General features: G+C 58.4%; 3 protein-coding genes across 7 annotated transcripts; 2 read left to right on the forward strand and 1 right to left on the reverse strand.

The window, feature by feature from the left end:
• On the forward strand, nucleotides 1–6,804 carry SMYD5 (SMYD family member 5). Its single transcript, XM_059845580.1, has 13 exons — nucleotides 1–152; nucleotides 321–429; nucleotides 1,036–1,175; nucleotides 1,385–1,506; nucleotides 2,130–2,199; nucleotides 2,358–2,462; nucleotides 2,902–2,964; nucleotides 3,123–3,193; nucleotides 3,806–3,912; nucleotides 4,136–4,192; nucleotides 4,456–4,550; nucleotides 4,812–4,882; nucleotides 5,410–6,804. The coding sequence occupies exons 1-13, from the start codon at nucleotides 87–89 to the stop codon at nucleotides 5,546–5,548; spliced, it is 1,215 nt and encodes a 404-aa protein (XP_059701563.1). The 5' UTR covers nucleotides 1–86; the 3' UTR covers nucleotides 5,549–6,804.
• A 350-nt stretch (nucleotides 6,805–7,154) lies between these two features.
• On the reverse strand, nucleotides 7,155–10,744 carry PRADC1 (protease associated domain containing 1). 3 transcript variants are annotated; one of them, XM_059845581.1, is made up of 5 exons: nucleotides 10,699–10,744; nucleotides 9,510–9,610; nucleotides 9,086–9,187; nucleotides 8,296–8,463; nucleotides 7,155–7,611 (listed from the first exon to the last, which is right to left on the reverse strand). In XM_059845581.1, the coding sequence occupies exons 1-5, from the start codon at nucleotides 10,727–10,729 to the stop codon at nucleotides 7,420–7,422; spliced, it is 594 nt and encodes a 197-aa protein (XP_059701564.1). In that variant the 5' UTR covers nucleotides 10,730–10,744; the 3' UTR covers nucleotides 7,155–7,419. The 3 variants fall into 3 exon arrangements, with proteins under 3 accessions (XP_059701564.1, XP_059701566.1, XP_059701565.1); XM_059845583.1 differs by having other exon boundaries at nucleotides 9,086–9,195; XM_059845582.1 differs by lacking the exon at nucleotides 10,699–10,744 and adding an exon at nucleotides 10,587–10,654 and having other exon boundaries at nucleotides 9,086–9,195.
• A 52-nt stretch (nucleotides 10,745–10,796) lies between these two features.
• CCT7 (chaperonin containing TCP1 subunit 7) lies at nucleotides 10,797–26,164 on the forward strand. Of its 3 annotated transcripts, none has more exons than XM_059845578.1 (13): nucleotides 10,797–10,931; nucleotides 12,478–12,631; nucleotides 14,175–14,281; nucleotides 14,942–15,067; nucleotides 15,658–15,710; nucleotides 17,296–17,467; nucleotides 18,439–18,603; nucleotides 19,221–19,409; nucleotides 19,904–20,001; nucleotides 20,662–20,794; nucleotides 22,204–22,410; nucleotides 24,902–25,173; nucleotides 25,319–26,164. In XM_059845578.1, the coding sequence occupies exons 1-12, from the start codon at nucleotides 10,926–10,928 to the stop codon at nucleotides 25,142–25,144; spliced, it is 1,653 nt and encodes a 550-aa protein (XP_059701561.1). In that variant the 5' UTR covers nucleotides 10,797–10,925; the 3' UTR covers nucleotides 25,145–25,173; nucleotides 25,319–26,164. The 3 variants fall into 3 exon arrangements, with proteins under 3 accessions (XP_059701561.1, XP_059701560.1, XP_059701562.1); XM_059845577.1 differs by having other exon boundaries at nucleotides 24,902–25,158; nucleotides 25,305–26,164; XM_059845579.1 differs by having other exon boundaries at nucleotides 24,902–25,158; nucleotides 25,744–26,164.
• The last annotated feature ends 660 nt before the right edge of the window (nucleotides 26,165–26,824 follow it).

The raw sequence follows: 26,824 nt of genomic DNA on the forward strand, positions 1-26,824 counted from the left end.
CGGAGGAGGAGGAGGAAGAGGAGGAGGAGGAGGAAGAGGAAGAGGCGCTGCCCGGCGGGTCAGGGCGGGGAAGTCGCCGCCCGAAGATGGCGGCCGCGGCGGGGCCACACGCCGGGGCTGCGGCGGAGGCGCGGTTCATCAGCAGCGCCAAGGTGAGCAGCCCGCGGTCTGCCCTCCGTGAGGGGCCCTCCCTTCCCGCCCGGCCTGGGGGGCACAGCGAGTAGAAGCCCGCAGGGATGGAGGGCATGGAGGGATTCCCTCAGCTCCCGGGTATGACTCGGCTTCGGGCGCGTCCCTGACCCGCGGTCGTCCCTCGGCAGGGAAAGGGGTTGTTCGCCACTAGAAACATCCGCAAAGGGGAAACAGTCTTCGTGGAGAGGCCGGTGGTGTCATCCCAGTTCCTCTGGAATGCCCTGTACAACTACCGAGGTGAGCGGCTGGCGCTGGTGGCGTGTCCCCATCCCTGTCACCTGTCCCGGTGGGGTGAGCGCGGGGCCGCAGAGGTACCGAGGGAAGGGTTTGGGTTTGTCTTAGCGTCTCTGTAAAGGTGGCCCTGCTGCCTTTTCTGCCTCTGCACTAAACTGTTGACAAGTTCAGGTGTCATCTGAGGGATGGTGATTTCCATCTGCTCTGGAGGAATGTGCCAGATGGAATGTGCTACCATAGAATCTTGGAATGGGTTGGGTTGGAAGGGGCTTTAAAGATCATATTCCACCCCTAGCATGGGCAGGGACACCTTGCCCTAGCCCGGGTTGCTCCAAGCTCCATCCCCTTTTTCCTCTCTGGTGTTGGTACCAGTTGTGTTGCTTTGCCCTGGGTTCTGGTCCGTTTGCTTTCTTAAGGCTTTCCTTTGCCTGCCATCCATCCATCCATCCATCCATCCATCCATCCATCCATCCATCCCTCCATCCCTCCATCCATCCATCCATCCCTCCATCCCTCCCTCCCTCCATCCATCCCTCCATCCCTCCATTCCTCCATCCATCCCTCCATCCCTCCATCCATCCCTCCACCCACCCTTCCTGTCCCCCACAGCCTGTGATCACTGCCTGCGTGCGCTGGAGACAGCCGAGGAGAACGCCCAGCGCCTGCTGGGGAAGAGCTCCCTGGTGCTGCCTCACCCGGAGCAGTGCAGCATCAGGAAAGACCTGCACCAGCAGTGTCCCCGCTGCCAGGTACGGGGCTGCCAGGAGGGACTGTGCTCTCCTTGGGATCCTTGGATCCTTCCCATCCAGCTGGGCTCTTGTGCTGTCTGTCTTTCCATGCCACGAGCCAAAGAGCCAGGGCTCTGCTGGTCAGGGAGGGGGCACAGCTGGCTCAGCTGGATCTAGGAGCCCCTTTTCCTGCTGCCACAGCCAATTCCAGCGCTGTCCCCTCGCTCTAGGTGACGTACTGCAGTGCAGAATGCAGGCAGGCAGCTCTGGAGCAGTACCACCAGGTCCTCTGCCTTGGCCCGTCCCGGGACGACCCCACGCACCCCCTCAACAAGCTGCAGGAGGCATGGAGGTAGGGCCTGACCTGCCTGTGGGTCCATGGGCAAGGGAGGTGGCTCTCCTGGGCTAGCTCCTTGCTGTGCATCCCTGCACAAGGTGGCTGGAGGGTGGAGGTGGCCGTGGTGCACTGCCCAGCTCTTTCTCCTGGTTGGGTGTTGTGACGTTGGCAGCCCAAGGGTTTGCACACACAGCTGAGCACTCCTTATCTTTCTCCCACTAAAGAGCTACAAAGCGCTGAGCTATGCACATCCCTCACTCCTGCAGTTTTATGGTGCTCCTGCAGATCTCCAGCCTCTGGGAGATCCTCCTTGTAGCATCCCATGGGCCCATTTCTGTCCCTGCTTAAAAAAAAAAATGGTTCCAGAGGGGATAAGCAGCATCCTTGACCCAAATCTTGTCCCAAGCCCCAGCAGAGTGAGCAGGATGGAGGGAGATTGTTTGTGTGGGTGGAGCAGGAAGGTGGGTGCAGGTTTCTCTCCACTGGGTCCCCACAGAGCAGTGCTGCACTGACCACTTTGGTGTGCTGGCTCAGTGCAGGCCTGACCACACCTATGGCAGCTGTTTCTGCCTCTCTCCAGCTTTTCATTCCCATGCCAGCCCTGATCTGCTCATCTCTTCTCTATTTTAATTCCACAGAAACATGCATTACCCCCCAGAGACCTCCAGCATCATGCTGATGGCCAGGATGGTCGCCACCATCAAACAGGTACGGTGGGTGGTTTTGTTACCCCACTGTGGATGTTATTCCCAAGGCTCTGTTTCCTTGGCCTGGCTTTCTCAGCATTTATTCTGACCATCCTCCCTCTCTCTGGGCTGGGGAGGAAAGTGGTGTTGGTGCAATGCCTCTGTTGATTCTTGTGTCAGGCTAAAGACAAGGAGTGGTGGATCAAGGCTTTCTCCCAGTTCTGCAACAAGACAGCAAATGAAGAAGAGGAGATTGTGCACAAGCTGCTGGGGGACAAATTTAAGGTAAGACCCAGCAGCTCTTAAATCCTTGAGGCTTCCTTCTCCTGCCTGTGTCTGTGAGCCCACAGATGCAAAAGCCTCATTACAGCAGGGATAAGAAACACTGGAAACTGCAGGCTTAAGGGGAGGGCCCTGACAGTGAGGAAGTTGTTGCTTGGAGGGTTTTGGCCTTGTGATGCTTTCATGGGCTATGCTGCTCCTTCCTGTGGGGGAGATGTTCCTGCTGTGGGCTGGGACAGCGTGATATTTAGCTGCTGAGTGGGTGGCTTTTGCTGCTAGGATGGGTGGATTTCATGGCTGTGAGGGCAGCAGCCTCCAGCCATGCAGGGCAGGCCGGGGAGCCTGAGCCCTTCTGGAGCCTCTGGCCTGGGCTGGGCTCAGCCTCAGCGTGGGACTGGCACCCACAGCACCCCCACCCTGACTGTGCTCTGTGTCCTGCCAGGGCCAGCTGGAGCTGCTGCGGCTGCTCTTCACCGAAGCCCTTTATGATGAATATCTCAGCAGGGTGAGTGGATCTGCCTCCCAGATAGCCCAGGAGCGTTGGCCAGGGCTTCCCCTGGGACTCTGCTGGTTCCTTGCTTCCCCAAAGCTCCCTGAAGCATTGCAGAGCAAGGTGTTCCTGCAGGCTGCTGGCCTCAGTTCCTTTGTCTGTCCCTTCTGCAGTGGTTCACTCCGGAAGGCTTTCGGTCCCTCTTTGCCCTCGTCGGGACCAATGGCCAAGGCATAGGAACCAGGTAACGGTGCTTTGTGGGTGCTCCTTGCCAGGCAGTGCAGATGTGGAATGTGAAAGAGGTGGGGAGAGAGGGGCAGACTTCAAAAAACTTCATCTTGGCTGTGTCCAACCCTTTCACATCCCTCTGCCAGACCTTGGCTGCTCTGAGCCGCCTTGGGTCACCTCTGCGAGGTCTCACTGTGTGCTGACAGCACTATGGGAGTGTAAAAATGTTCTGCTGTTTCTGACAGCACTGTAGCACTGTGACAGTGTCCCACTGCTCCCCAAGCACTGTGACACTGTGACAGTGTCCCACTGCTCCCCAAGCACTGTGACAGTGTCCCACTGCTCCCCAGGCACTGTGGCACTGTGACAGCGTCCCACTGCTCCCCAAGCACTGTGGCACTGTGACAGTGTCCCACTGCTCCCCAAGCACTGTAGCACTGTGACAGTGTCCCACTGCTCCCCAGGCACTGTGACAGTGTCCCACTGCTCCCCAAGCACTGTGGCACTGTGACAGTGTCCCACTGCTCCCGAAGCACTGTGACAGTGGCCCACTGCTCCCCAACACTGTGTCACTGTCCCCCAGCCCCTGAAGCCCTGTGGCACTGTCGCATGTCCCCTGTTCCCCCAGCTCCCTGAGCCAGTGGGTGCACGCGTGCGATGCGCTGGACCTGCCCATGCTGCAGCGGGAGGAGCTGGACGCCTTCATCGACCAGCTCTACAAGGACATTGAGAAGGGTGAGGCTCTGGGAGTGCAGGGACAGGGCAGGCAGCCTCGGGATATGAATCTTTGTCTTCCATCCCCTCCCAATAGGAGGGAAAGGCTCTTGGGAAATCCCTCTGCAGCGCCCAGGCCTTGCTGGCTGTGGGTGTTCCCTGTTGATGGATGTTCCTTCGTGCTTGTGTGTGGAAGAGCTGGAATGGGCCCTGCAGAGCTCTAACCCCTCTCTCTGTGCTGCAGAGTCAGGAGAGTTCCTCAACTGCGAGGGATCAGGGCTCTATGTGCTGCAGAGCTGCTGTAAGTAACACAAGGACTGGGAGGAAAACCAGTAGTGAGGAGGGAAATGTCCCGTGCTAGGCTGGCTCACCTCTTTCTCTGGAGAAAGGGGTTTGTGCTTGCCATCTCTGGGATGGGATGGGATGGATGTGATGGGTACTGCTCTCAGTGTTCCCTGGCACTTTGCCCAGCTGTGGAATGGCCAGTCCTGCCTTGGATGCACTCAGATGTGGTGTGGTTCCAGGAGTCACTCAGGCATTTAGCAGAGATTGTATTGCCTGTAGGTAACCACAGCTGCATCCCCAATGCTGAGACATCCTTCCCAGAAAACAACTTCCTCCTGCATCTCACTGCTCTGGAGGACATCGAAGCAGGAGAGGTGAGACAGCAGGGCATGGGTGGACCTGAGGTGACATCACACCTTGGCATCATCCCTGTGTCCCCTACATCCTCCGCAGACCCCAGCCCCAAAACCTCCTGTGTTCTGCATCATCTTGGCAGAGGAATTCAGTCCCCATCCCATGGAGGGGCTGCCAGACCCCCTGTTTCTGCCTGATTCTGAGAGGGACTGGGGCAAATCATGCTGCTTTGGGATCATGGGGAGCGAGTCTGAGCCCAGCCCATTTCTGTTTGCTGCCAGGAAATCTGCATCAGTTACTTAGACTGCTGTCAGAGGGAGCGGAGCAGACACAGCCGCAACAAGATACTCAGGTAGGGGCTGCCTGGAGCCACCTGGGGGGCACCTTCACACCCCTTGACACCCCAAACATCCATCAGGGCAGCATCCCCACCCCGGGGCTGTGTGTGCCTTGGGGTGTGGCTGTGCACGGGCTGCTGTGAACTTCAGTGGGCTCATGGCAGGGGGTCTGTCAGCACATGTGGTGCTTCTGGTGCTTTGAGCTCCTTGTAATGTGTTGTAGGATTTGGGTTCCCCCCTCTCTCTGCAGGCTCACACCTGCAAACCCTTCCTTTTCCTTCCCTGTCCCTCAAGGGTAGGGGTTCCTGCTGGGGGTCACTGTCCCCCTGTCCCATCACCCCCGTGGGGCTGAGAAATCCCCCTCTCCACCCGGGGTACCTTTACCCTGCCTGAGCCAGCAGCATGGAACCCCCAGACTCCTCTGGGTCTGACACATTTAGCCCCTTCCTGGCTGTTCTCTTCCCGACCCCTGGCCAGCAGCAGTGTGGGAGTGTACCTGTCTCTACACCATGCCTCTGTCTCCTGCCTGCCCTCCTGCCAGGGAGAACTACTTGTTTACCTGCTCGTGTCCCAAGTGCCTCGCGCAAGCCGACGACGCCGACGTGACGTCGGACGAAGAGGAGGAGGGCGAAGGAGAGACGGACGATGCCGAGCTGGAGGATGAGATGACTGATGTGTGATCCTGGCCCCGGGCGAGAGGAGAGGGAAGGGATGGGACAGGAAGGGAAGGGCCTGGAGGCTCCTCCAAGAGGCAGCAGCTTTAATTTAGAACAGGGTTGTGTTGTGGGGTTGGGTGGCCGTGTCCCGAGGTGCCGGAGCGTGACAGCCGGGAGCAGGAGGCAGGCCCTGCTCCCGCCTGTCCGTGTTGTCCCTGTGTGTGTGTGTGTGTGTGTGTCAGACTGTCCCTGTCCTCCCTGTGAGGACAAGCTGTGAGCCAGTGGCCCTCCAGCACATCCCAGTTCCCGGTGGGGCTGGCTGGTGCTTGCAGGGGAGGCTGGAGGAGAGTGGGATCCAGCCAGCCCCTGAGACACCACGCTGGTCACCTGTGAGGTGGCTCCGCTGTGTCTGTGCAGGCTGTGGATGTGGAGGAGCTTGTCCTTCCACCCTGCAGGGACGAGGGGAATGTGTGTGTGTGTGTGTGTGTGTGTGTGTGTCCGTGTGTCTGTGCACGAGGGTACTATTTAATGTCTATATTAGCACTATCTACACACTATGGAGCTGGGGCCCTTATATATCCTCCATCCATGCCTTGGCCAGCAGTGAGGGGCAGGAGGATCTTGCAGGGGATGCCTCAGAGGGTGGCCCAGAGCTTGAGTCCAGCAGGGAGAGCAGAGCTGACCCTGCAGACACCTCCATCCCAGCTTGGCTAATCCTTCCTGTGACACAGAGCCCCGGGCAGCGACTGCAGGAGCGTGTGGGGATGGAGAATGGCCAGGAGCTGACATGGGCTGGGGTGTCATCCCAAACCCAGAAGACATTGTGGGTTTTGTAGGGAGGGAGTTGTCCCTCCCTCCTGCTGGCCATGGGATGAGGATGTGCCCAGGGACGCAGCATGAGCTGGGTGCTTCCCTGCACCCAGTGCTTCCACACAGAGATGTGCCAGTGCAGAATGGCCCCCCTGGATGTCCCCTTGTTATCCACCCCATGCTGCCACCATCAGGGCCACACAGTGCTGTCCTTGTGTGCAGACCATGTGGCTGGAGGGACAATGGCTCCAAGACAGGAGCAGGTCAAGGATGCACCCAGGGTTTATTTCCTCCCTCCACGGATTTTGGGGAGCTGTGTTCCTGTTGGGTCCGTGGCAGCTGGATTGTGGGACTGAGGGTGGCACACCTGTGGCACTGCTATCACTGCCAGCCCTGCCTCCCGCTGCTTGTCCCCAGCCGTCCCGGGCCACATCCCCTTCAGTGTTCCTAATAAACAGAGACTGGTGACAGCTGGGGACCTGTGCTTTGTATTGCTGGGTGCTGAGTGCAGAGAGGGCTGTGAGCCAGGGGCTGGTCCTGTGGGGGCATGGGGCTGGGGGAACAGACACCTGTGCAAGCATGGGCTCTGGATTTGTGACCAGCCCACCCCTGCTGGAGGCTATGCTGTCCCATGAGGCTCTGACCGAGCCCTGCCCCAGTTGCAGGAGGTACTTGGAGAATTTTGCTAGGAAAAAATTTGAGGATGAGATTTATCCCTTCATCTGCTGACTGATGGAAATAAAAGAGAAACTTCCCCTTCCCTAAAACTTACTCAGACTTCATTAGCTCAGACAAAAATATACAGACATCAGGTGAGCCCTGCTGGTACAGACCAAGCCTGTATTGCTCTCCCCCCATCCCTGCCAGTCCTGCATCCCTCCAAATCAGCAGCACAAGGTCAAATGTTTCCAGGGAAGTGCTGGCCTGCTCTGGGCCCTCACTTCCCTCCCACAGTCACAGCTTGGAGCCAGGCTCAAGGTTTCCCCTGGCATTGGTGTTTGCCCTTGGCCACCCACCGGTGCCAGCAGAAAGATTCCCTGTGGCTGAATCCAGTGGGATCTCTGGAGCATGTTGGGATCCTTTCCTCAAACCTGGTCCTTAGGGCAAGATCCTGGGATGCACCAGGAAGTCCTTGATCCGCCACAGCCATCTGCTGCTACCAGAAGGTCCAGGGGGGCTGCATCATCTCGTAGGTGGGAATGCTGGTGACGTTGACAGGGATGGAGATGACGGCCCAGGGGAGCCCGTGCTGCTCCAGGGAGCGCCTGATCATGTACCTGGGGGATGGAGGGGTGACAGCTGTTCCCAAGCTGCCAGGGCTGCGAGAGTGCAGCCAGACCCCAGCACAAACCACAGCCCAGCTCCAACTCTGCCCATTAACCAGGACTGAACCCAACCCGATTAATTATTAAATTTCAGCATTTCCTCTCACTGGGGTCTGAACCTCTCGGATTTCCCCTCTGATCCACGTACATTTCCCATCACTGCACCCCAGCTCCATTGCATTTCCTGCTGCATCTTCATCCAAGTGCATTTTCCCTCAGTGCCTTGTGACCCTGGTGCATTTCCCCTGTGTTCCCCTTGGTCTGGCTGCCTATCACCCCTCTCCCCTCCATGGTCCCGCAGCATCCCCTCGAACACCCAAATTAACAGAACCCAACCTCCCTGCTGTGAGGTTGTCACTCAGCCGTTTGTGAGCTGTCCCACCCCGGGAAGGGAGCCTGGCACGTACCCGTCCCTGCCCAGCAGGGAGAGCTGTCCCACCCCGGGATGGCAGCCTGGCACGTACCCATCCCTGCCCTGCAGGGAGAGCTGTTCCAACCCAGATATGCCAGCCTGGCACGTACCCGTCCCTGCCCAGCAGGGAGAGCTGTCCCATCCCGGGATGGCAGCCTGGCACATACCTGTCCCTGCCCAGCAGGGAGAGCTGTCCCACCCCGGGATGGCAGCCCGGCACGTACCCGTCCCTGCCCAGCAGGAAGAGCGCGGGGATGTCGGCCGTGCGCCGGGAGCTGTCCTGGATCATCTCGATGTAGAAGCTGTCGTTGTCGTAGGCGTTGTCGGCAATGATGACGGCCCGCCCGCCGTGCTCCTGGATCACTCGTGTCTTGGACAGGAACGAGCAGCCCCTGTGGCACAGAGGGACCACGCTGTCATCAGCCTGGGGTGGCCACAGGTGGCTCCAGAGCCTGCACCTGCCAGAGCTGGCCTGGAGACACCCAAACTAGGGATTGTCTCCCTGATTCCACACCTCCTCCAAACCCTGCTCCTCTGAGTCTGTATTTTAGGCACAAGCCACCCACACTCCTGAAAAAAAGTGAAATAAAATCTTGGATGGTTTGGGTTGGAAGAGATCTTAAAGCTCATCCAGTTCCACCCCTGCCATGGCAGGGACACCTTCCACTGTCCCAGGCTGCTCCAAGCCCCAGTGTCCAACCTGGCCTTGGACACCTCCAGGGATACGAGGCATCCAGAACTTCTTTGGGCAACCTGTCACAGAGAAGAGTTCTTTGCCACTGTCTAATCTAAACCTCTCCTTCAATCTGAACCCAGACAGCGTTTTTTTTCTACCTTGCCACAGGCTAAAAACCACAAGCTGCAATTCTCCAGGGTAGGAACACCCTCGCATTTTCCTGGTTTTTCTATGTGGAGAAAGCCTCAGGATGAATCTGGAGGTGATGGAGAGATGTGGCCAGGGCCCCCCTCCTGCCCAGCAGGGTCGCCCAGCAGCTGCCCTGATGCCAGACCTACCCCCTCTCCACCAAGGCGATCTGGTCCTGGATGAAGACCCCATTGTTGAGCTCTCCACAGGCCTCCGGAGGATCCGCTGGCACCAGGTGGATCTGGTCGTACCTTGTGTTCTCCGAGGAGACAGGCAGGGGTGAGCCGGGGGATGGAGCTGCTCCCCCTCCCCAGCCCTGCCCACCTGGGCTCTCCCACACCCTGCTCATCCCTCTGGGGGCTGCTTGGGGGAGATTTTGGGCTCCCACATTCAGGGACACTCAGAGCCAGGCCCAGGGCCAATCCCTGCCTCTGGAATCCTGCTGAGGCCAGGGATGTTTGTGCAAGAGCAATGAGCTCCATTTTAATCCAAACCCCAAACCACTGAGTCCCGCGCAGGAGCAATATTGGGATGGAGGGACCCAAAGGGGCAAATTCAGTTTTTAATACTTACAAACACGCCACCAAAATCCTTGGCTGGGGTGGCAGTGAAGATGTAGCGGATGTCTCCGGGGCTCAGCACTTGGAAGTACAAATATTCATGGATGCGTAATCCTGGGGGTGAAAGGACAGAGCTGAGGCAAGGGAAACTGAAGGCAAATTCCCCAAAAAAAGGGGAGAAGTCCCAGTTGTCACTCCTGAACCACGGGGAAGAGAACAGGCCCCCCAGCAATGCCAAATCCTGGCTCAGGACCTAAAACACCCCAAAGGTTTTGGGGTGTTCCAAGGGCAGATGGGGCAATTCCCAGGGGCTGAGAGGGGATGGGGGCGAGAAAAGCACAGGGACTGGGGTGCTCAAGGGGAAGGGGAAAATGCTGCTGGACCATGGAGGGGAGAGGGGTGATAGGCACCCAGACCGAGGGGAACACAGGGGAAACGCACCAGGATCACAAATGGGAGGGAAAATGCACTTGGATGAGGATGCAGCAGGAAATGCAATGGATCTGGGGCGCAGTGATGGGAAACGTACCTGGATCAGAGGGGAAATCCAAGGGGCTCAGACCCCAGCGAGGGCAAATGCTGCTGGATTGGGGTGCTGGGTGGGGGAATGCAACTAGGTCGAGCTGCACCGGGGGAATTGCACCAGGATGGAGATGCAGGAGGGGAAATGCACCCACGTTGGGATGCAGGAAAGGAAACGCATCCGGATTGGGGTGCAGGAGAGGAAATGCACCCGGATCGGGATGTAGGAGGAGAAACGCAATGAGGTGGGGGCGCACCGAGGGGAAATGCCCCCGTACTCCGACGGGGTACAGGAGAGGAACGGCAACGGGGCCGGGCTGCCGGGAGGGGAAACACACCGGGGAGAGACACAGGAGGGGAAATGCACCGGGATACAGACACGGGAGGGGAAACACACCGGGAGAGAGACACGGGAGGGGAAATACACCGGGATCGCGGTGCGCCGAGCGGGGAGGCGGCCGGCCCGGGATGCCTGGGGTGTGTGCGGGGTCCGGGTGCGGGGTGCGGGTGGTGGCGGCGCGGCCCGGGCCCTCTCCCCGCTCCGTGCCTCCCCCCGTCCCTCACTCACCGCGGGCCGGCCAGCAGCAGACGCAGAGCCAGAGCCAGAGCCAGAGCAGCATGGCTGCGCCACGCCCCGCCCACCGCCCCGCCCCGCGCTCCCCATTGGTGGATGAGCTTACCGCACTCCTTTCTATTGGTCTGTACTGCCATCAATCAGGCGCGAGCCGGAGCGGGCAGCTCGCTGTCACCGCGGCGTTCGCTGCCTAATAGTGATCCCTCGCATTTCCCCACGCTGCGCGCCCTCTTCCCTCCCTGCCAAATTGTGCTCCCGCCCCCGGCCCGCCCCCGGGAAGGTTCTGGGCGTGCGCGGTGCATTGTGGGGGGCCGGGAGCGAGCAGCCGCCGCGATGATGGTGAGTGACCCGCGCCATCCGCCGCCATCCGCCGCCGTCCCCGCATCCCGCCGCCCTGCCCGGGCCAGGGGGCCCCCGCCGGCTCCCAGGGAGCGGCGGCGGCGGGGTCGCGGCGGGCCGGGCCGAGCGGATGGAGCCGCCCCGGCGCGCAGGCCTGGCGGTAGCCGGGCTGTGCCGCGGCCGCGCCCGCCGGAGCCTCAGCCGGGCTGCGCTGGCTGCGGGCCGTGGGAGCGGGCAGCCCCGAGCTCCATCCCGCTCCGGAGCCTCCGCCCGGCCCGGCCCGGCCCTGGCCCCCGCAGCCCCGCGTCCCCTCGGGCTCCGAGCCCCGCGGTGATGCGGGAGGTGTGTCCAGCCGGATTGCCCCGGGAACAAACGGTTCCTTTTCCCTTGGGGTTCCTGCTCTGCTGGGTGTGGAGGAAAGCTGTACGTTTTCTTCCGCAGAATCTTTCCAGGTTTCAGGGATCACAGACTAGTCAGGGCTGGAGATCACTCAGTTCAGCCCCCTGCCCAGGCAGGGTCACCTGGACCAGGTGACACAGGAAGGTCCAGGTGGGCTTGGGATGTCTCGGGTGGGGGGGATGACACTCCAGGCCCTCCCTGTGCAGCTGTCCCAGGGCTCTGTCACCCTCCATGGCAAGAAGCTCTTCTTCGTGTTGAGGTGGAATTTCCTGTGTTTTAATTTATGTCCTGATACTGGGCATCGCCAAAAAGAGTCTGGCACCAACCTCTTGGCACCGCCTCGGAGAGATGTGTATGGATTGATGGGAGAGATGTGTATGGATTGATGGGATCCCCCTCAGCCTTCCCTTCTGCAGCCTAAGCAGGCCCAGCTCCTCATAGGAGAGGTGCTCCAGAGCCCAGGATGCTCTTTGTGCCCATCACTGAACCCTCTGCAGTAGCTCCTTTTCTTGTGCCTGTGCCCCCTCAGAGCACCAAGCACAGCTCAGTTCTGCTCTGTGCCTGCTGGCTGCTGTTTCGAGCCGGTGCATCCCAAATTTGGGCAGTGTTTGGGCTTTGCCTGGGCTCTGCCTGTGAGATGGTTGCAGCTCTCATGGAATGGTTTGGGATGGAAGGGACCATAAATCCCATCGGTGCCACCCCTGCCATGGCAGGGACACCTCCCACTGTCCCAGGCTTCTCCAAGTACCAGTGTCCAGCCTGGCCTGGGACACTGCCAGGAATGCAGGGGCAGCCCCAGCTGCTCTGGTGCTTCCACCACCCAGATTTGTTTGGTTCCTCAGTGTCTCTGTAATTCCTGCACGCTCTGTCTCCTCCAGGCCAGCATCAGATCAGAACCTGAGTGGGCCAGGCTGCCCCAAAGAGCTGCCCTGTTGTTTTTGGGACAGTCCTTGTGTGTCTCTGAGCCTGTGGTGGGGCAGTTGTGAATTCCCAGTGCTGTGGGAGCAGTGGGTGGTGTGGGGCAGAGGAATTAGAGCGAGGCTGTGTTCTTGGTCTTGTTCCTGCCCACTGGTCTCTCGTGAGCTGTCAGGAGTTCTCTGCGGCTCCTTGGGGTCGGGCTGACAGCTGTGCTGTGCTCCTCGTGCAGCCAACGCCGGTTATCCTGCTGAAGGAGGGCACGGACACCTCGCAGGGCATCCCGCAGCTGGTCAGCAACATCAACGCCTGCCAGGTGATCGCCGAGGCCGTGCGCACCACGCTGGGCCCGCGCGGCATGGACAAGCTCATCGTGGATGATCGGGGTGGGTACGGCCGGATTGCTGGGCAGCCCTGATCCCACCTGGGGCATCTGGGGCAGCCTGAGCTGCCTCAGCCCCTGCCACGCTCGGCTCTCGCAGCCAAGGGAGACTGTCACTCTGGGGGGCACTAGAGCACCTCCGTGTCCCCTGGAGGAGGCACGAGGATTGCCAGTCCAGCCTGACGGTTCCCTGATTGCTCCCCTGGGCAGATGTAGAGTCAGGGGGGATGTGATGCCTTGGGAAGGCTGCCCTAGAACAGAGGCTGGGCAGAGTTAAAGAATAAATTAGGGATTTATTAAAAGGATCCCCTCCATGGATCCACCTTGGGCAGCACAAGAGCCCAGCCAGGGCTGCAGCCAAGATGGACCAAAATGGTCCCAAAATAAACCCAAGATGGACCAAAATGGTCCCAAAATAAACCCAAGGTGAACCAAAATGGTCCCAAAATGAACCCAAGGTGAACCAAAATGGTCCCAAAATGAACCCAAGATGGACCAAAATGGTCCCAAAATGAACCCAAGGTGAACCAAAATGGTCCCAAAATGAACCCAAGATGGACCAAAATGGTCCCAAAATGCACGATCAGTCACGAGGTCTCTCACTTCTAGAACTTCTGCTCTATTTGCACCTTGCAGTTCATTGTCCCAGCCCAGCTTTAGCCCAGGCACTCCCACCCTGCTTGTTTTTCTCTCTCCAGCCCACGGGGTTTGTGCTCCTGGGCTGAGATTTGGATCATTTGTCCTTGGTCCCAGCTGGAGCAGGAATTGTTTTGTCTCCCTGCTCTGTGCACAGAGCTCACCATCCCATAATGTGAACCCAGACTCACACACTGAAGCAGCACAGAATGTGAAAAATAGAAAAAGCTAAAACCTGAGGCATCAGTTGGATGCATCCTGTGTAAATCTGTGCCAGACAGGGGAAGCAGAGGCTTGAACCTGTTTTCAGGTATTTTTGATCATCTTTATTTTTAAATGAGGCTCATGATACCTGTGGAGTCACTCAGCAGTTGTGGCTGAGTGTGAGGTCAGTGGATGTTCTGGGTTGATTTTTAATCTTTTTTTTTTGGAGTGTGATTTAAGAGATGAGCTTTGCCATCACTCTGAAAACTGTGAAGTCACCAAACTAATTATTTATTATTATTGTTACTAAAGGGTGGTGTGAAAAGGCTTAGTATTATCTTTAAATAGTTTTCACACATAGGAACTATAAGAAATCCTTGTTCAGAAGGATAACTGGATTTAAATTTCTCCTATGATAACTATGTGATTTCTAGGCTCTTTGTTCATGAGAGTCTCAGACTAGGATATGTTTTATCTGTCTGGGGAGGCCTTTGAGAAGAAGGAAATGAATTCCAAACCTTTGTTAGTGTGGAAACTTGTTCTGCTCTCAGACTGACTTCACTGAACCTGCTGCACAAATGGGCTGGCAGGACTCAGTTCTGGTGGAGCAGAGGAACCTGCTGCGATCTCCTGAGAGTCCCCAGAGACAGGGCTTGCCCCTGCTGGTGTAAAGCTGCCTTTAACTTCCTTTTCTCCATGAACCCCAGGCAAAGCCACCATCTCCAACGACGGGGCCACCATCCTGAAGCTGCTGGACGTTGTGCACCCGGCCGCCAAGACCCTGGTGGACATCGCCAAGTCCCAGGATGCCGAGGTGGGAGGGGAGCCTGGGGGTGAACACGGAGCAGCCTGAGTGCCACTGCTGCCCTGGGCTCAGTGTTAGCTCTGGGAATTGCTCTTGGAGTCCTGGGGTTTGTTCTGCCTGCTCTGGAGCCAGGCTGGAAGAGCTGGGAATGTTCCCCTGGAGAAGGGAAGGCTCCAGGCAGAGCTCAGAGCCCCTGGCAGGGCCTGGAGGGGCTCCAGGAGAGCTGGAGAGGGACTGGGGACAAGGGACAGAGGGACAGGAGCCAGGGAATGGCTGCCACTGGGAAAGGGGAGCTTGGGCTGGGATCTTGGCAAGGAATTGCTGTCTGGGAGGGTGGGCAGGGGCTGGGCTGGAATTCCCAGAGCAGCTGTGGCTGCCCCTGGATCCCTGGAAGTGTCCCAGGCCAGGCTGGATGGGGCTTGGAGCAATCTGGGATGGCAGAAGGTGTCCCTGCCCAAGGCAGAGGGTGGCATTGGATGGGCTTTGAGGTCCCTTGCCACCCAGACCACTCTGAGTCACTGAGGAATTCAGGCACAAATCTGTGAGCAGAGAAAATCCTGAGCTCTGCTTCCCCTGGAAGCTCTGGAGTGGTTTTGCAGCTGCTCTCAGGCAGTGTCAGTGTGGGGGTGACACAACGTGGGCGTGACACAGTGTCCCCTGTCCCTGCAGGTGGGAGATGGCACCACGTCTGTGACCCTGCTGGCAGCTGAGTTCCTGAAGCAGGTGAAGCCCTACGTGGAGGAGGGGCTCCATCCCCAGATCATCATCCGCGCCTTCCGCACGGCCACGCAGCTGGTGAGGCACGCAGGGACAGGGCTCCCTGGGGACAGCTGGGCCTGCCCCACCGGCACAGGGACACCTGCCAGGGACAGCCCACTGGGGAGGGGCTGTGGGGAGTGCCAGCAGCCATCTCCTGCTGCCTCCCTGCCAGCAGCACTGCCTCTCTGTGCCAGGCTTGCTGTTAGCACTCCGTACCTCTGGAGTGCTGTCACTTCCTCTGGGTTTTCTCCCAAGGAATAAATGTAAAAACTCATTTCCCATTCTCCTGCTCCTCCTGTTCTCTGCTGCTTCTTAGTAACCTGTGTCTCCTGGAGCCTGTTGGTGCCATTAAGCTGATTTTTGGAGGTTCACTCCTCAACAGCCCTTTGATTCCCAGGGTCTCTGCTGAAAAGAGAAGCAGCAGAGCAGCTCTGAGCCTCCTCCCACTCCTCATATATTGGTGTATTCCTTGGAATTACTGCGCTGGCAGGGGTGGAATAACTTAAACACTTGGAACTTCAGTGACGTTGGTGCAGAGAACAAAAGATAAAATACAGAGAGAGGGGTTGGAGGTTTCAGCAGCTTGGGAGCATAAATCATTAATCCAGCTGTTGCCTTTCTGCCAGGCTGTGAACAAGATCAAAGACATCGCTGTCTCTGTGAAGAAGGAGGATAAAGAGTAAGTTTGCCTTGGAGGTGACCTGGTTGTGTTCTGGGCTCCAGCTGACTGCTGTGAGGGTGCTCCTGGATTCTGTGGCTCTGGCTGACTTCTCCAGGTTGGGACCTGGAGCTGCAGCCCCATGCTGGGGCTATTCCCAGTTTCCCTGGAATTTCCAGCTCCTGCAGGGGCAGTGCTGTGCTCCCACTTGGCTGCAGGGATGATGTAGGGCAGTGTCTCCCAGTGCTCATGGAGGAAGCTGGGCACCAAAATAAGTGGCCTGATTTCTTTTTGCAGCGGTGGAGTCTTGGAGCTCTTGCTGCAGTCAGTGGCAGTGTTAAATCTCAGCATTCCCTGAGGATCAGATCCCCTTTTAGCTGTCACACACCAAGGTAGATAGCTCATAGCAGTGATCCCTTCAGCTGAGGTGAGAATACTGGAGTTCCTTTTCTCCCTGGATTTTAAGCTCTTGTCCACCTGACCTTGCTGATACCTGCAGTTAATTAAAAGTATTTCAACTTCATAAGCATCTTGAACCAACCAAAATGGGTTGTCCAAACCAAATTCTGAAAAATGCCAGAAGAAACCCCCCAGATGTGGTCCTGTGGTCCTGTGATGAGAAATAGATTGATTCCCATGGGGGACAGAGCCTGGCAGCTGGATCCACATCTCCCTGGTGTCTCTGTGTCACCCACTGCTGCACATACTCTGCCTGAGTTAGTACTTCAGGGAATGTGAACCCTGCCTTTTGAGAGTTTCAGGAACATCTCCTGCCTCTGGATGAAGGAAAGCACCTGCTCTTTTCTGATTTTAGGTGCATGAAAGCTGATCAGCCTTGTCAGTGCTGGGCTGATGCTCGAGCTCTAAAAAGGAGACTGGGATTTGTCAGTCTGGGATTTGTGCCTTGTTCTCCCCCTTGACAGGAGGGAGCTGATCTTTGCCTCTGTCAGAGAGGATTTTGGGCCCTTCATGACAAACAGCCCCTGAGGGGCTGGAGCTTGGCCAGGGCAGGGAATGGAGCTGGGCAGGGGCTGGAGAATCCCTGAGGGAGCTGGGCAGGGGCTGGAGAATCCCTGAGGGAGCTGGGCAGGGGCTGGGGAATCCCTGAGGGAGCTGGGCAGGGGCTGGAGAATCCCTGAGGGAGCTGGGCAAGGGCTGGAGAATCCCTGAGGGAGCTGGGAAGGGGCTGGAGAATCCCTGAGGGAGCTGGGCAGGGGCTCAGCCTGGAGCAGAGGAGGCTCACGGGGACCTTGTGGCTCTGCACAGCTCCTGCCAGGAGGGGACAGCTGGGGGGGTCGGGCTCTGCTCCAGGGAACAGGGACAGGAGCAGAGGGAACGGCCTCAGGGGAGGGTCTGGGTGGGCACTGGGGACATTCCTCATGGAAAGGGCAGGGGTAGAGTCCCCATCTCTGCAGGGATTTCAAAGCCCTGTGGCTGTGGCACTTTGGGACATGGGGCACTGGTGGCCTTAGCAGTGCTGGACTGAATGATCTTAAAGGTGTTTTCCAGCCTAAACCTGTGATTGACAAAGCCACATATGGTGTTTGGGGCTTGTGAAAAGGTCTGGCAGCTGGCCAAACCTTTGTTTTTCCTTCCCTTTCTGCAGTGAGCAGAGAAGTCTCCTGGAAAAGTGTGCAGCCACAGCCCTGAGCTCCAAGCTCATCTCCCAGAGCAAGGAGTTTTTCTCCAAGATGGTTGTAGATGCTGTGATGATGTTGGATGACTTGTTGCAGCTCAAGATGATTGGGATAAAGAAGGTGCAAGGAGGAGCTTTGGAAGTAAGTGCTGGAGCCTTCCTGAAAGGGTGGGAGACAGGGTCCCAGCTCTGGTGGTGCCTTGGCTCTAGCAGAAGTGCAGCCTGGCTTGCCAGTGCCTCTTGGGGAACTCCCAAAGTGGAACAAAGCTGTTGGTGTGAGGAGGAAGCTCAGCAGATAGGGCTGGGTTTCTTTTTCACAGGCAGAGTTTCTGGTTTTTGAGCTGAATACACTCTTCACCTCACTGCAGCAAAAGTTGTTACTGATAAAATTCCATTTTTCTCTCCACAAAAAATAATTTTTTTGTGTGTGTGAAGTCTTTGTTATTTCTGGTTGCAAAAGTCCTGGTTGCATGTAGGATTACTGGGTTGGGAAAAATGCAAGGCAAACCTCATGAAGCTGATTTAGTGGTGGGCAGGGAGGTGGGGTGTGTGGTTTATGCCTCAGTGCTGGAGAACCTGTTGTGTCTGGATGTGTGGTAGGGGATTGATCCTGGCTGGGGGACAGCCCCTGTGGAGAGGGAGATTCAGATCCTGATTTCTTCACCCAGGAAATTGAGGAGCTCATGCCAGGGAATGGTGTTGGACAGGGCTGTCCTGCTGCAGAAAATCAGGAGATGGTGATGGAACTTGGAAAGGCAAACCAGAGCAAAACCAGCCCCCAGTGGGACTGTGGATGAGAAATATCCAAAAGTTCAAAGGGGAGGAATGGGAGAGAGATCAGGGAGAGAACTGATTGCTCCATTCCTTGATCTTCAGGTTGTGTGAGGAGTTCTTGGCTGTGGAGCTTTGAGGGGTGGAGAGGAAGATGCTTTTGTGAGCTGAAAGAAAGGCTTGCTGCTGATTTCCTCTAGAAGTGTGTTAACCAAAGGAGACAGTGCTGGGAAGGCTTTGTAAATGAGGCCTCTGGAAGCAGGGAGTGTCCTGTGGGAGTTGTTATTAACCCTGTGCAGAAAGCCTTGGGGGCTGAGCCTGAGGCAAATCCCTGTGTTCCAGGACTCACAGCTGGTGGCTGGAGTTGCCTTTAAGAAAACCTTCTCCTACGCTGGCTTTGAGATGCAGCCCAAGAAGTACCAGTCCCCCAAAATCGCCCTGCTCAACGTGGAGCTGGAGCTCAAGGCTGAGAAGGACAACGCCGAGGTCAGAGTCAACACGGTGGAGGTAAGAGCCCCAGGGGAGCTGGAGAGGGACTGGGGACAAGGGACAGAGGGACAGGAGCCAGGGAATGGTCCCACTGGGAAAGGGGAGATTGGGCTGGGATCTTGGCAAGGAATTGCTGGCTGGGAGGGTGGGCAGGGGCTGGCACAGGGTGTGGCTGCCCCATCGCTGGCAGTGTCCAAGGTGAGTTTGGATGGGGCTGGGAGCAGCCTGGGGTAGTGGGAGGTGTCAGTGCCCATGGCAGGTGGTGGCACTGGGTGACCTTTAAAAGGTCCCTTCCCACCCAAACCATTCCATGATAAATGAGTTTGCCTCCTGCCCACCCTTCACTTTTGGAAACACCTGGTGGGCTGTGCTGCCCTGTGGGAATGGGGGTCCAGCAGACTGGGAAGCACAGCAGGGTCAGGACACGTTGGTGAGCTGTCCCTGTGCCCCAGCTGTGCTGAGCCACCAGCTCTGGGGTGATTGCATTGGCCCTTGCAGGGCCAGCTCATGCAGCAGTGCCCGGGGTTGCAGCAGCCATTTGGGCAGTGCCATGGAACAGGGCCCTCGTGACTGTGCCAGGGCTGCACGTGGGACATCCCTGGCACTGGAACACCTGTGCCCCTGTCCTCCTCCAGGATTACCAGGCCATCGTGGATGCAGAGTGGAACATCCTGTATGACAAACTGGACAAAATCCACAAGTCAGGAGCCAAGGTGGTGCTGTCCAAGCTGCCCATTGGGGACGTGGCCACGCAGTACTTCGCAGACAGGGACATGTTCTGTGCTGGCCGTGTCCCCGAGGAGGATCTCAAGAGGACCATGATGGTGAGCTGCCCTGGCTTGAGGAAAGCCTTTGGAAAGTGCTGACACCCCAGGCTGGGCATTCCCAAACAGCTGCTCACTGCTCTCACTGCTCCTCACAAGGGTTTGAGAGCTCAAGGCTGTTCCTCGTGGGCTGAGCACTCACACCCTGACAGCCTGGTGTTACATACAAAGATCTGATCAGTGCATCAGCAGGGAGTTACTTTCCTGTGTTCTTCCTGTTCCATCATGAGTGGGTTTTTTCCTGAGCTTTCTTTGTGTATCTCCTGGACTCTGGAGCCTGTGAGTCAGCACCTTGAAGCTGCACAAACTTATTTTGCTGTCGAGGGTTGGCTTGGATCCGTGAGAGGGGAGGGAGGGAGAAGGGTGTTCCTGAATCTGCAGGATGGGTTTGCAGCGACTCAACAGCTGGGCTGTCCCTGAAGGGTGGAGCCTGCTGGGAGGTTGGTGTGGGTTGTCAGCAGTGGTAACTCCTTGTTTGTCCCCATTCCCTGCAGGCCTGTGGGGGATCCATCCAGACCAGTGTCAATGCCCTGTCGGATGATGTGCTGGGCCGCTGTGAGCTCTTTGAGGAGACCCAGATTGGGGGAGAGAGGTAAAAACACCAGCTGCAAACCTGTGCTGCTGTGCAAGCCCTCTCCTAGCAGGTGGAAAAGTTGGGGTCAAAGCATTGGCAGGGTCAACATCTCTCAAGCTGTTGAGATGAAAACAAGGTTGTTACAAAATGTATATTTGATTGTATATGTTATTGTAGCCAGAAGCTGCTTATTGAGGCTGAGGGAGGGGGCAGGGGCAAGATTTCATTGAGGTCCTACCTCTGTAAAACCTTTTAAAATACAGGTTTTTTCTGCAGTGCCTTGTAAAAAGCACAGTGGTACTGTTGAATTTGTAATGGAAAACCACCACATTTTGGGGTTGATTGTGGCACTTCTGTGATGTTCCAGCTTGACACTTCCCTGTCAGTGCAGGAGAAGCTGGGGACGGTACTCTGGGATCCTTACAGTCTGTTTGGGGCTGGCTGCTGCCCTCTGTGCTCCTGCCAAGTGCAAACTGGGAGCACCAGTTCAGTGTGAGTCCCTGGCAGCAGGATGAGAACAGATTCTCCTGGATTATCTGGAACGTCACTTCTGTGTTCTCTGGCCCTGCTCCTCCTTGGTCCCTTGGGGCTGCGAGGGGGACACGGCTGCAGGGCTGGCTCTGTCCCACACTGCCTGTCCAGCAGCAGTTTCTGCATGGCACACCCTCCCTCTGGCAGGTACAACTTCTTCACGGGCTGCCCCAAGGCCAAGACGTGCACCATCATCCTGCGCGGGGGCGCCGAGCAGTTCATGGAGGAGACGGAGCGCTCCCTGCACGACGCCATCATGATCGTCAGGAGGGCCATCAAGGTGAGCCTGCCCTGCCCTGCCCTGCCCAGCCAGAGCTGCTGCACACTCACACACACCAGGGCTGAGGGCTCTGCACGGTGAGCACATCTCGTGGATGCTCTCGAGTGCAGTTCCTTGGCTGGCTCAGTGGCTCTGGCAGTGTTTGCAGCTGCTCTCCAGGCACGCCTGGGTTCTGCCTGAACTTCTGTGCAGCTGTGCCTTGTGCTTGCTCCATCCTCCACCCTAAAGAGAGCAGTCTCCTGGCTGTGCTGGGTGGATCTTCAGGAGATGGAACAGCAGATTGATGGCACATGCATGTCCATGCCCATAGAGCCACTTGACCCCTCTCTTGGTGCCCAGTCTGAGGGCATGACAGTCCCGTGGCTCTGAGGGCAGGCTGCGGGCACCAGGAGATGTCCAGGGCCTCTCAGGATGTGTGTGATCCTGGGTGACACTGCCAAGCTCTGGGTTACACAAAGAGGTGTCGCTGTAGGAAGGGCTTCTGGTTAAAAGCAGCTCTGAGGCTGCATGTCCTGGGGGCTGGAGAGAAGCATGTCAGGAGTTTTGGAGCTGTTGCTTCCAGGAAGAAGGTCCTGATCTCTCTCCTGAAAAAGCAGCAGAACTGAGCTGCAAGGTGCTGCTGCCAATAGCTTTAGTTTTGGACGCTTGATGAGGGTGAGGAAGTTTCCCTGGCCTGAGCTGGCTGTGGGCTGCCATCCCTCCCTTTGGGTGTAGTGTCCCCAAACCCCCCTTTGTCCTGTGCACAGCTGGGCTGAGCTGCTCTAGCTGCCCCTGGAGGTTCTTGGTGTGTCCCTGCTGCTGCTGTCAGACAGTCCCAGGGACAGCAGCAGCAGGGCAGGGGCTGGCAGGGCAGGGGCTGGCAGGGCTGTGCTTTGCCATGGGCTGGCAGGGCAGGGGCTGGCAGGGCTGTGCTTTGCCATGGGCTGGCAGGGCAGGGGCTGGCAGGGCTGTGCATTGCCATGCCTGCAGGGCTGTGCATTGCTGTGGGCTGGCAGGGCTGTGCATTGCCATGGGCTGGCAGGGCTGTGCATTGCCATGGGCTGGCAGGGCTGTGCTTTGCCATGGGCTGGCAGGGCTGTGCATTGCCATGCCTGCAGAGCTGTGCATTGCCGTGGGCTGGCAGGGCTGTGCATTGCCATGCCTGCAGAGCTGTGCATTGCCATGGGCTGGCAGGGCTGTGCATTGCCATGCCTGCAGGGCTGTGCATTGCCATGGGCTGGCAGGGCAGGGGCTGGCAGGGCTGTGCATTGCCATGGGCTGGCAGGGCTGTGCATTGCCGTGGGCTGGCAGGGCTGTGCATTGCCATGCCTGCAGGGCTGTGCATTGCCATGCCTGCAGGGCTGTGCACTGCCATGCCTGCAGGGCTGCAGGGCCCTGACAGAGCCCCTGTGCTGTGCCTGTCCCTGCAGAACGACTCGGTGGTGGCGGGCGGCGGCGCCATCGAGATGGAGCTCTCCAAGTTCCTGCGGGACTACTCGCGCACCATCCCGGGCAAGCAGCAGCTGCTGATCGGCGCCTACGCCAAGGCCCTGGAGATCATCCCCCGGCAGCTCTGCGACAACGCCGGCTTCGACGCCACCAACATCCTCAACAAGCTGCGCGCCAAGCACGCCCAGGTACGGCCCGTGCCCCTGCCTGAACAGCCAGGTGGCTCCCCTGAAATGGAGAATGGAAACCCCTCCCTCTGAATTGCTGTAATTTGGAAATTAAGGGGCTCTCAGGCAAAGGTGTGGGAATAGGAGTAACAGTGCTTTACTGGGAAATTAGAAATACAAATGTAATAGTACAAAAAACCCACTGCCAGAGTCAGACAGGCCCTGAGCCCCTGTGGGTCAGGGTGGTGGCACAGTCCCATCCCAGGGGGGCTCAGGCTGGTGGCACAGTCCCATCCCAGGGGGGCTCAGGGTGGTGGCACAGTCCCATCCCAGGGTGGTGGCACAGTCCCATCCCAGGGGGCTCAGGGTGGTGGCACAGTCCCATCCCAGGGGGGCTCGGGGTGGTGGCACAGTCCCATCCCAGGGGGGGCTCAGCCCTCCTGCAGTGCCAGCTGTGGTTCTGCTGGAGCAGGGATCCTGCACAAGGGGGGAGTTTTCCTCTGCAGCTCCAGGGCTGCTGGAGATGGGCCTGCTCTCCCTCTGGGAATGCAGGGCAGCAGAAAGCTGCTCCTCTGAGAATGCAGTGGGCAAAGGCTGCTGTGCTGTTCCCAGAGCAGATTGGATCCAGGTAGGAATGCTTGGCTCCTGCCCTGGGTGGAGCATCTCCCCATGGGATGCTGGAATTTGATCAGCCCTGCAGGGACACTCAGTGGCCATGGACAGCACATAATTAATAATTAATGGCCCATTGACAGCAGAGATCTCCTGGAGGGAGGATTTTTTGTGGAACAGATAAAAAAAGCTGCCCCATGAGCAGCAGATACCTGCCCACCTCTGACAGGTGGCAATAGAATACACACCCTCAGCTGCATCTTTCAACCTCAGACACCTGTGCATCCCAGAGGCAGTGTGTGTGGTTCCTTTGTCCCCAGTTCCCTCCTGGAGCCTGTCAGAGCCAGTGTAGCTCAGCTGAGCCCGTGTTGGAGCCGTGTCCCCTTTGATTAAGCACCGTGTTTGTTTCACATCATGTGTGGGCCTGGCACTGGTGGCTATAAATGGAAAGGAGCTGATTTCCCTTTGATCCCAGCTGTCAGGTGACTTCCTGAGCTGGGAGTTCTGATTTGCTCCTTAAAAACTCATCATTTGTCAGGTAGGAGCTGCTGTGTTAAACATTAAAGGAAGCAGAGTGCAGGAGCTGGCTGAGCTGAGCATTTTACACAGGAGCTGCAGGCTCAAGGTCCTGAGTGCTGGTCTTGTGGAGATCCCAACTCCAGGGCTTTCAGGTTGTCCCTTGGGTTTGGTCACTCCCAGCACATTTCACCCTGCTGCTGGTGTGGGGCTCAGGGCAGCAGCAGAGGGGAGTCAGGCCTGGGAGGCTTCTGCAGCTTCATGGCAGGGGCTGCCCAGGGAGGTTTGGAGTCACCATCCCTGGAGGTGTCCAGGGAAGGGCTGGAGGGGGCACTCAGTGCTCTGGGCTGGTGACAAGGTGGGGATGGGGCACGGCTGGGACTGGATGGTCTGGGAGGGCTTTCCCAGCCTCAGTGACTCTGATCCTAAACTGGAAGGAGCCTCCTCTTCATGAGGCTCTGCTGGCACTGGTGGCTGAAAGCAGAGTCTGCTCAGCTTGGATTTCTTGTGTTTTCCTTCACCATGGAATGTGAGGGTCCAGCCTCTCCCTTCACCTTTGCCTGGCCTTCCCTCCCAGGCTTTGCCCAAGTCCCACCCAGCCCCATGATCAGTCCCTGTCCCCTTTGTCCCCTCTGTCCTCTCAGAGTGGGATGGGGCACTGATCCCGGTGTCACTCTGTCCCTCAGGGCAGGATATGGCACTGATCCCTGTCCCTCAGCAGGATGTGGCACTGATCACTGTCCCTCAGAGTGCAATCTGGCACTGATCCCTGTCCCTCTGTCCCCCAGGGCAGGATGTGGCACTGATCCCTGTCCCTCTGTCCCCAGAGCAGGCTGTGGCACTGATCTGTCCCCCAGGGCAGGATGTGGCACTGATCCCTGTCCCCAGAGCAGGCTGTGGCACTGATCTGTCCCTCTGTCCCCAGAGCAGGCTGTGGCACTGATGTGTCCCCCAGGGCAGGATGGGGCACTGATCCCTGTCCCCAGAGCAGGCTGTGGCACTGATCTGTCCCTCTGTCCCCAGGGGGGGATGTGGCACTGATGTGTCCCCCAGGGCAGGCTGTGGCACTGATCTGTCCCCAGAGCAGGCTGTGGCACTGATCTGTCCCTCTGTCCCCAGAGCAGGCTGTGGCACTGATCTGTCCCTCTGTCCCCAGGGGGGGATGTGGCACTGATGTGTCCCCCAGAGCAGGCTGTGGCACTGATCTGTCCCCAGGGCAGGCTGTGGCACTGATCTGTCCCTCGGTCCCCAGGGCAGGCTGTGGCACTGATCTGTCCCCAGGGCAGGCTGTGGCACTGATCTGTCCCTCTGTCCCCAGAGCAGGCTGTGGCACTGATCTGTCCCCAGAGCAGGCTGTGGCACTGATCTGTCCCTCTGTCCCCAGGGGGGGATGTGGTACGGCGTGGACGTGACCAACGAGGACATTGCTGACAATTTCTCGGCGTGCGTGTGGGAGCCGGCCGTGGTGCGCATCAACGCTCTGACGGCCGCCTCGGAGGCCGCGTGCCTGATCGTGTCCGTGGACGAGACCATCCGCAACCCGCGCTCCAGCGTGGAGCCCCCTGCTGCTGCTGCTGCTGCTGCTGCCTCCCGCGGCCGCGCCCGCGCCCGGCCCCACAACCACTGAGAGCTCCGGGACAGCTGCGGGAATCAGTGGCTGCTCCTTCCCTGCCCAGGGCTGCCAGCCCCACAGCCACTGAGAGCTCCTGGAAACCCACCGGGATCGGCAGCTGCTCCTTCCCCGCCTGGAGCTGACAGCCCCACAGCCACTGAGAGCTCCTGGAAACCCCTGGGATTGGCAGCTGCTGCTTCCCCTGCTGAGGGCTGGCAGCCCCACAGCCACTGAGAGCTCCTGGAAACCCCTGGGGTCGGCAGCTGCTCCTTCCCTGCCCAGGGCTGGCAGCCCCACAGCCACTGAGAGCTCCGGGAAACCCCCGGGAATCAGTGGCTGCTCCTTTCCTTGCTGAGGGCTGACAGCTCCACAGCCACTGAGAGCTCCGGGAAACCCTCTGGGATCAGCAGCTGCTCCTTCCCTGCCCAGGGCTGGCAGCCCCACAGCCACTGAGAGCTCCTGGAAACCCACCGGGATCGGCAGCTGCTCCTTCCCTTCCCAGGGCTGCCAGCCCCACAGCCACTGAGAGCTCCTGGAAACCCACCGGGATCGGCAGCTGCTGCTTCCTCTGCTCAGGGCTGCCAGCCCCACAGCCACTGAGAGCTCCTGGAAACCCCTGGGATCGGCAGCTGCTCCTTCCCTGCCCAGGGCTGACAGCCCCACAGCCACTGAGAGCTCCGGGAAACCTGCGGGAATCAGTGGCTGCTCCTTCCCCTGCTGAGGGCTGCCAGCCCTGGGCTGGGGGCGGTCATTGGCAGCTCCTGGTGGTCACAGGCAGCTCCTGGCGCTGGCAGCCACAGCCCTGGAGCTGCCCTGCCCAATGCTGCTGCTCTGGCCTGGGTATTCCCTCGGGAGCATTCCCTGCACCAGACCCTTCCCTCCTGGGGACCCTTCCCTCCTGGGGACCCTTCCCTCCTGCGGGCTGGAGCCAGCACGGGCTGGCTTTGGGGCCTGTTTATACTGGTTTGTGTTTTGTTCTGCTGGGCAGTTTAAGGCCAGGCTCCAGCACAATAAAAGGAGTTTGTCTCAGTGGCAGCTGGGCTTGTCCTCTGTTCTCTGCTTCATTCCACACAGGGAGGCCTCAGGACTGGGGTTAGGAATGAACCTTTCAGGCTGGTTTTGGCTGCAGGGCAGACTCCAGGGACAGCCCAGGAGTGCTTCTAGGATGGAGCACCTCTGTGTGTGCTTGGAGCTCTCGAATAATGCTCAGTGACATTGAATTGGCTTCTGTTCAGTGGGGCATGTCCATTTTCCACTTTCCTTCATGGAAGGAGGTTCAGGGCAGCAGCTGTGTGACAGCTCCAAGGATGGATCCAGGCACCTGGGGGGACTCAGAGAGGAAAACGGTGCTGGGAGAATGTGGGGAGACTTGGGTCTGGTGGGTTACAGGTGTCAAAGGAGGACAGTGAAAGAAACACAGAATCATGGGCTGGTTTGGGTCAGAAAGAACCATAAAGATCATCCAGGGACACCTTCCCCTGCCCCAGGGTGCTCCAGGCCCCGATGTCCAGCATGGCCTTGGACACTTGAGGAACCCAGGGGCAGCCACAGCTGCTCTGGGCACCCTGTGCCAGGCCCTGCCCACCCTCGGTGCTTCCCCCCATGCTGTATCCCTGTATCCCATTTGGTCCCTGTGATGCCAGAGCAGTGCTGGTCCCACGGACCTGCAGAGGGAGTCAGGAGGACACTTCCAGT

This window comes from Haemorhous mexicanus, chromosome 4, assembly GCF_027477595.1.
Source record: "Haemorhous mexicanus isolate bHaeMex1 chromosome 4, bHaeMex1.pri, whole genome shotgun sequence".
Classification (NCBI taxonomy): domain Eukaryota; kingdom Metazoa; phylum Chordata; class Aves; order Passeriformes; family Fringillidae; genus Haemorhous; species Haemorhous mexicanus.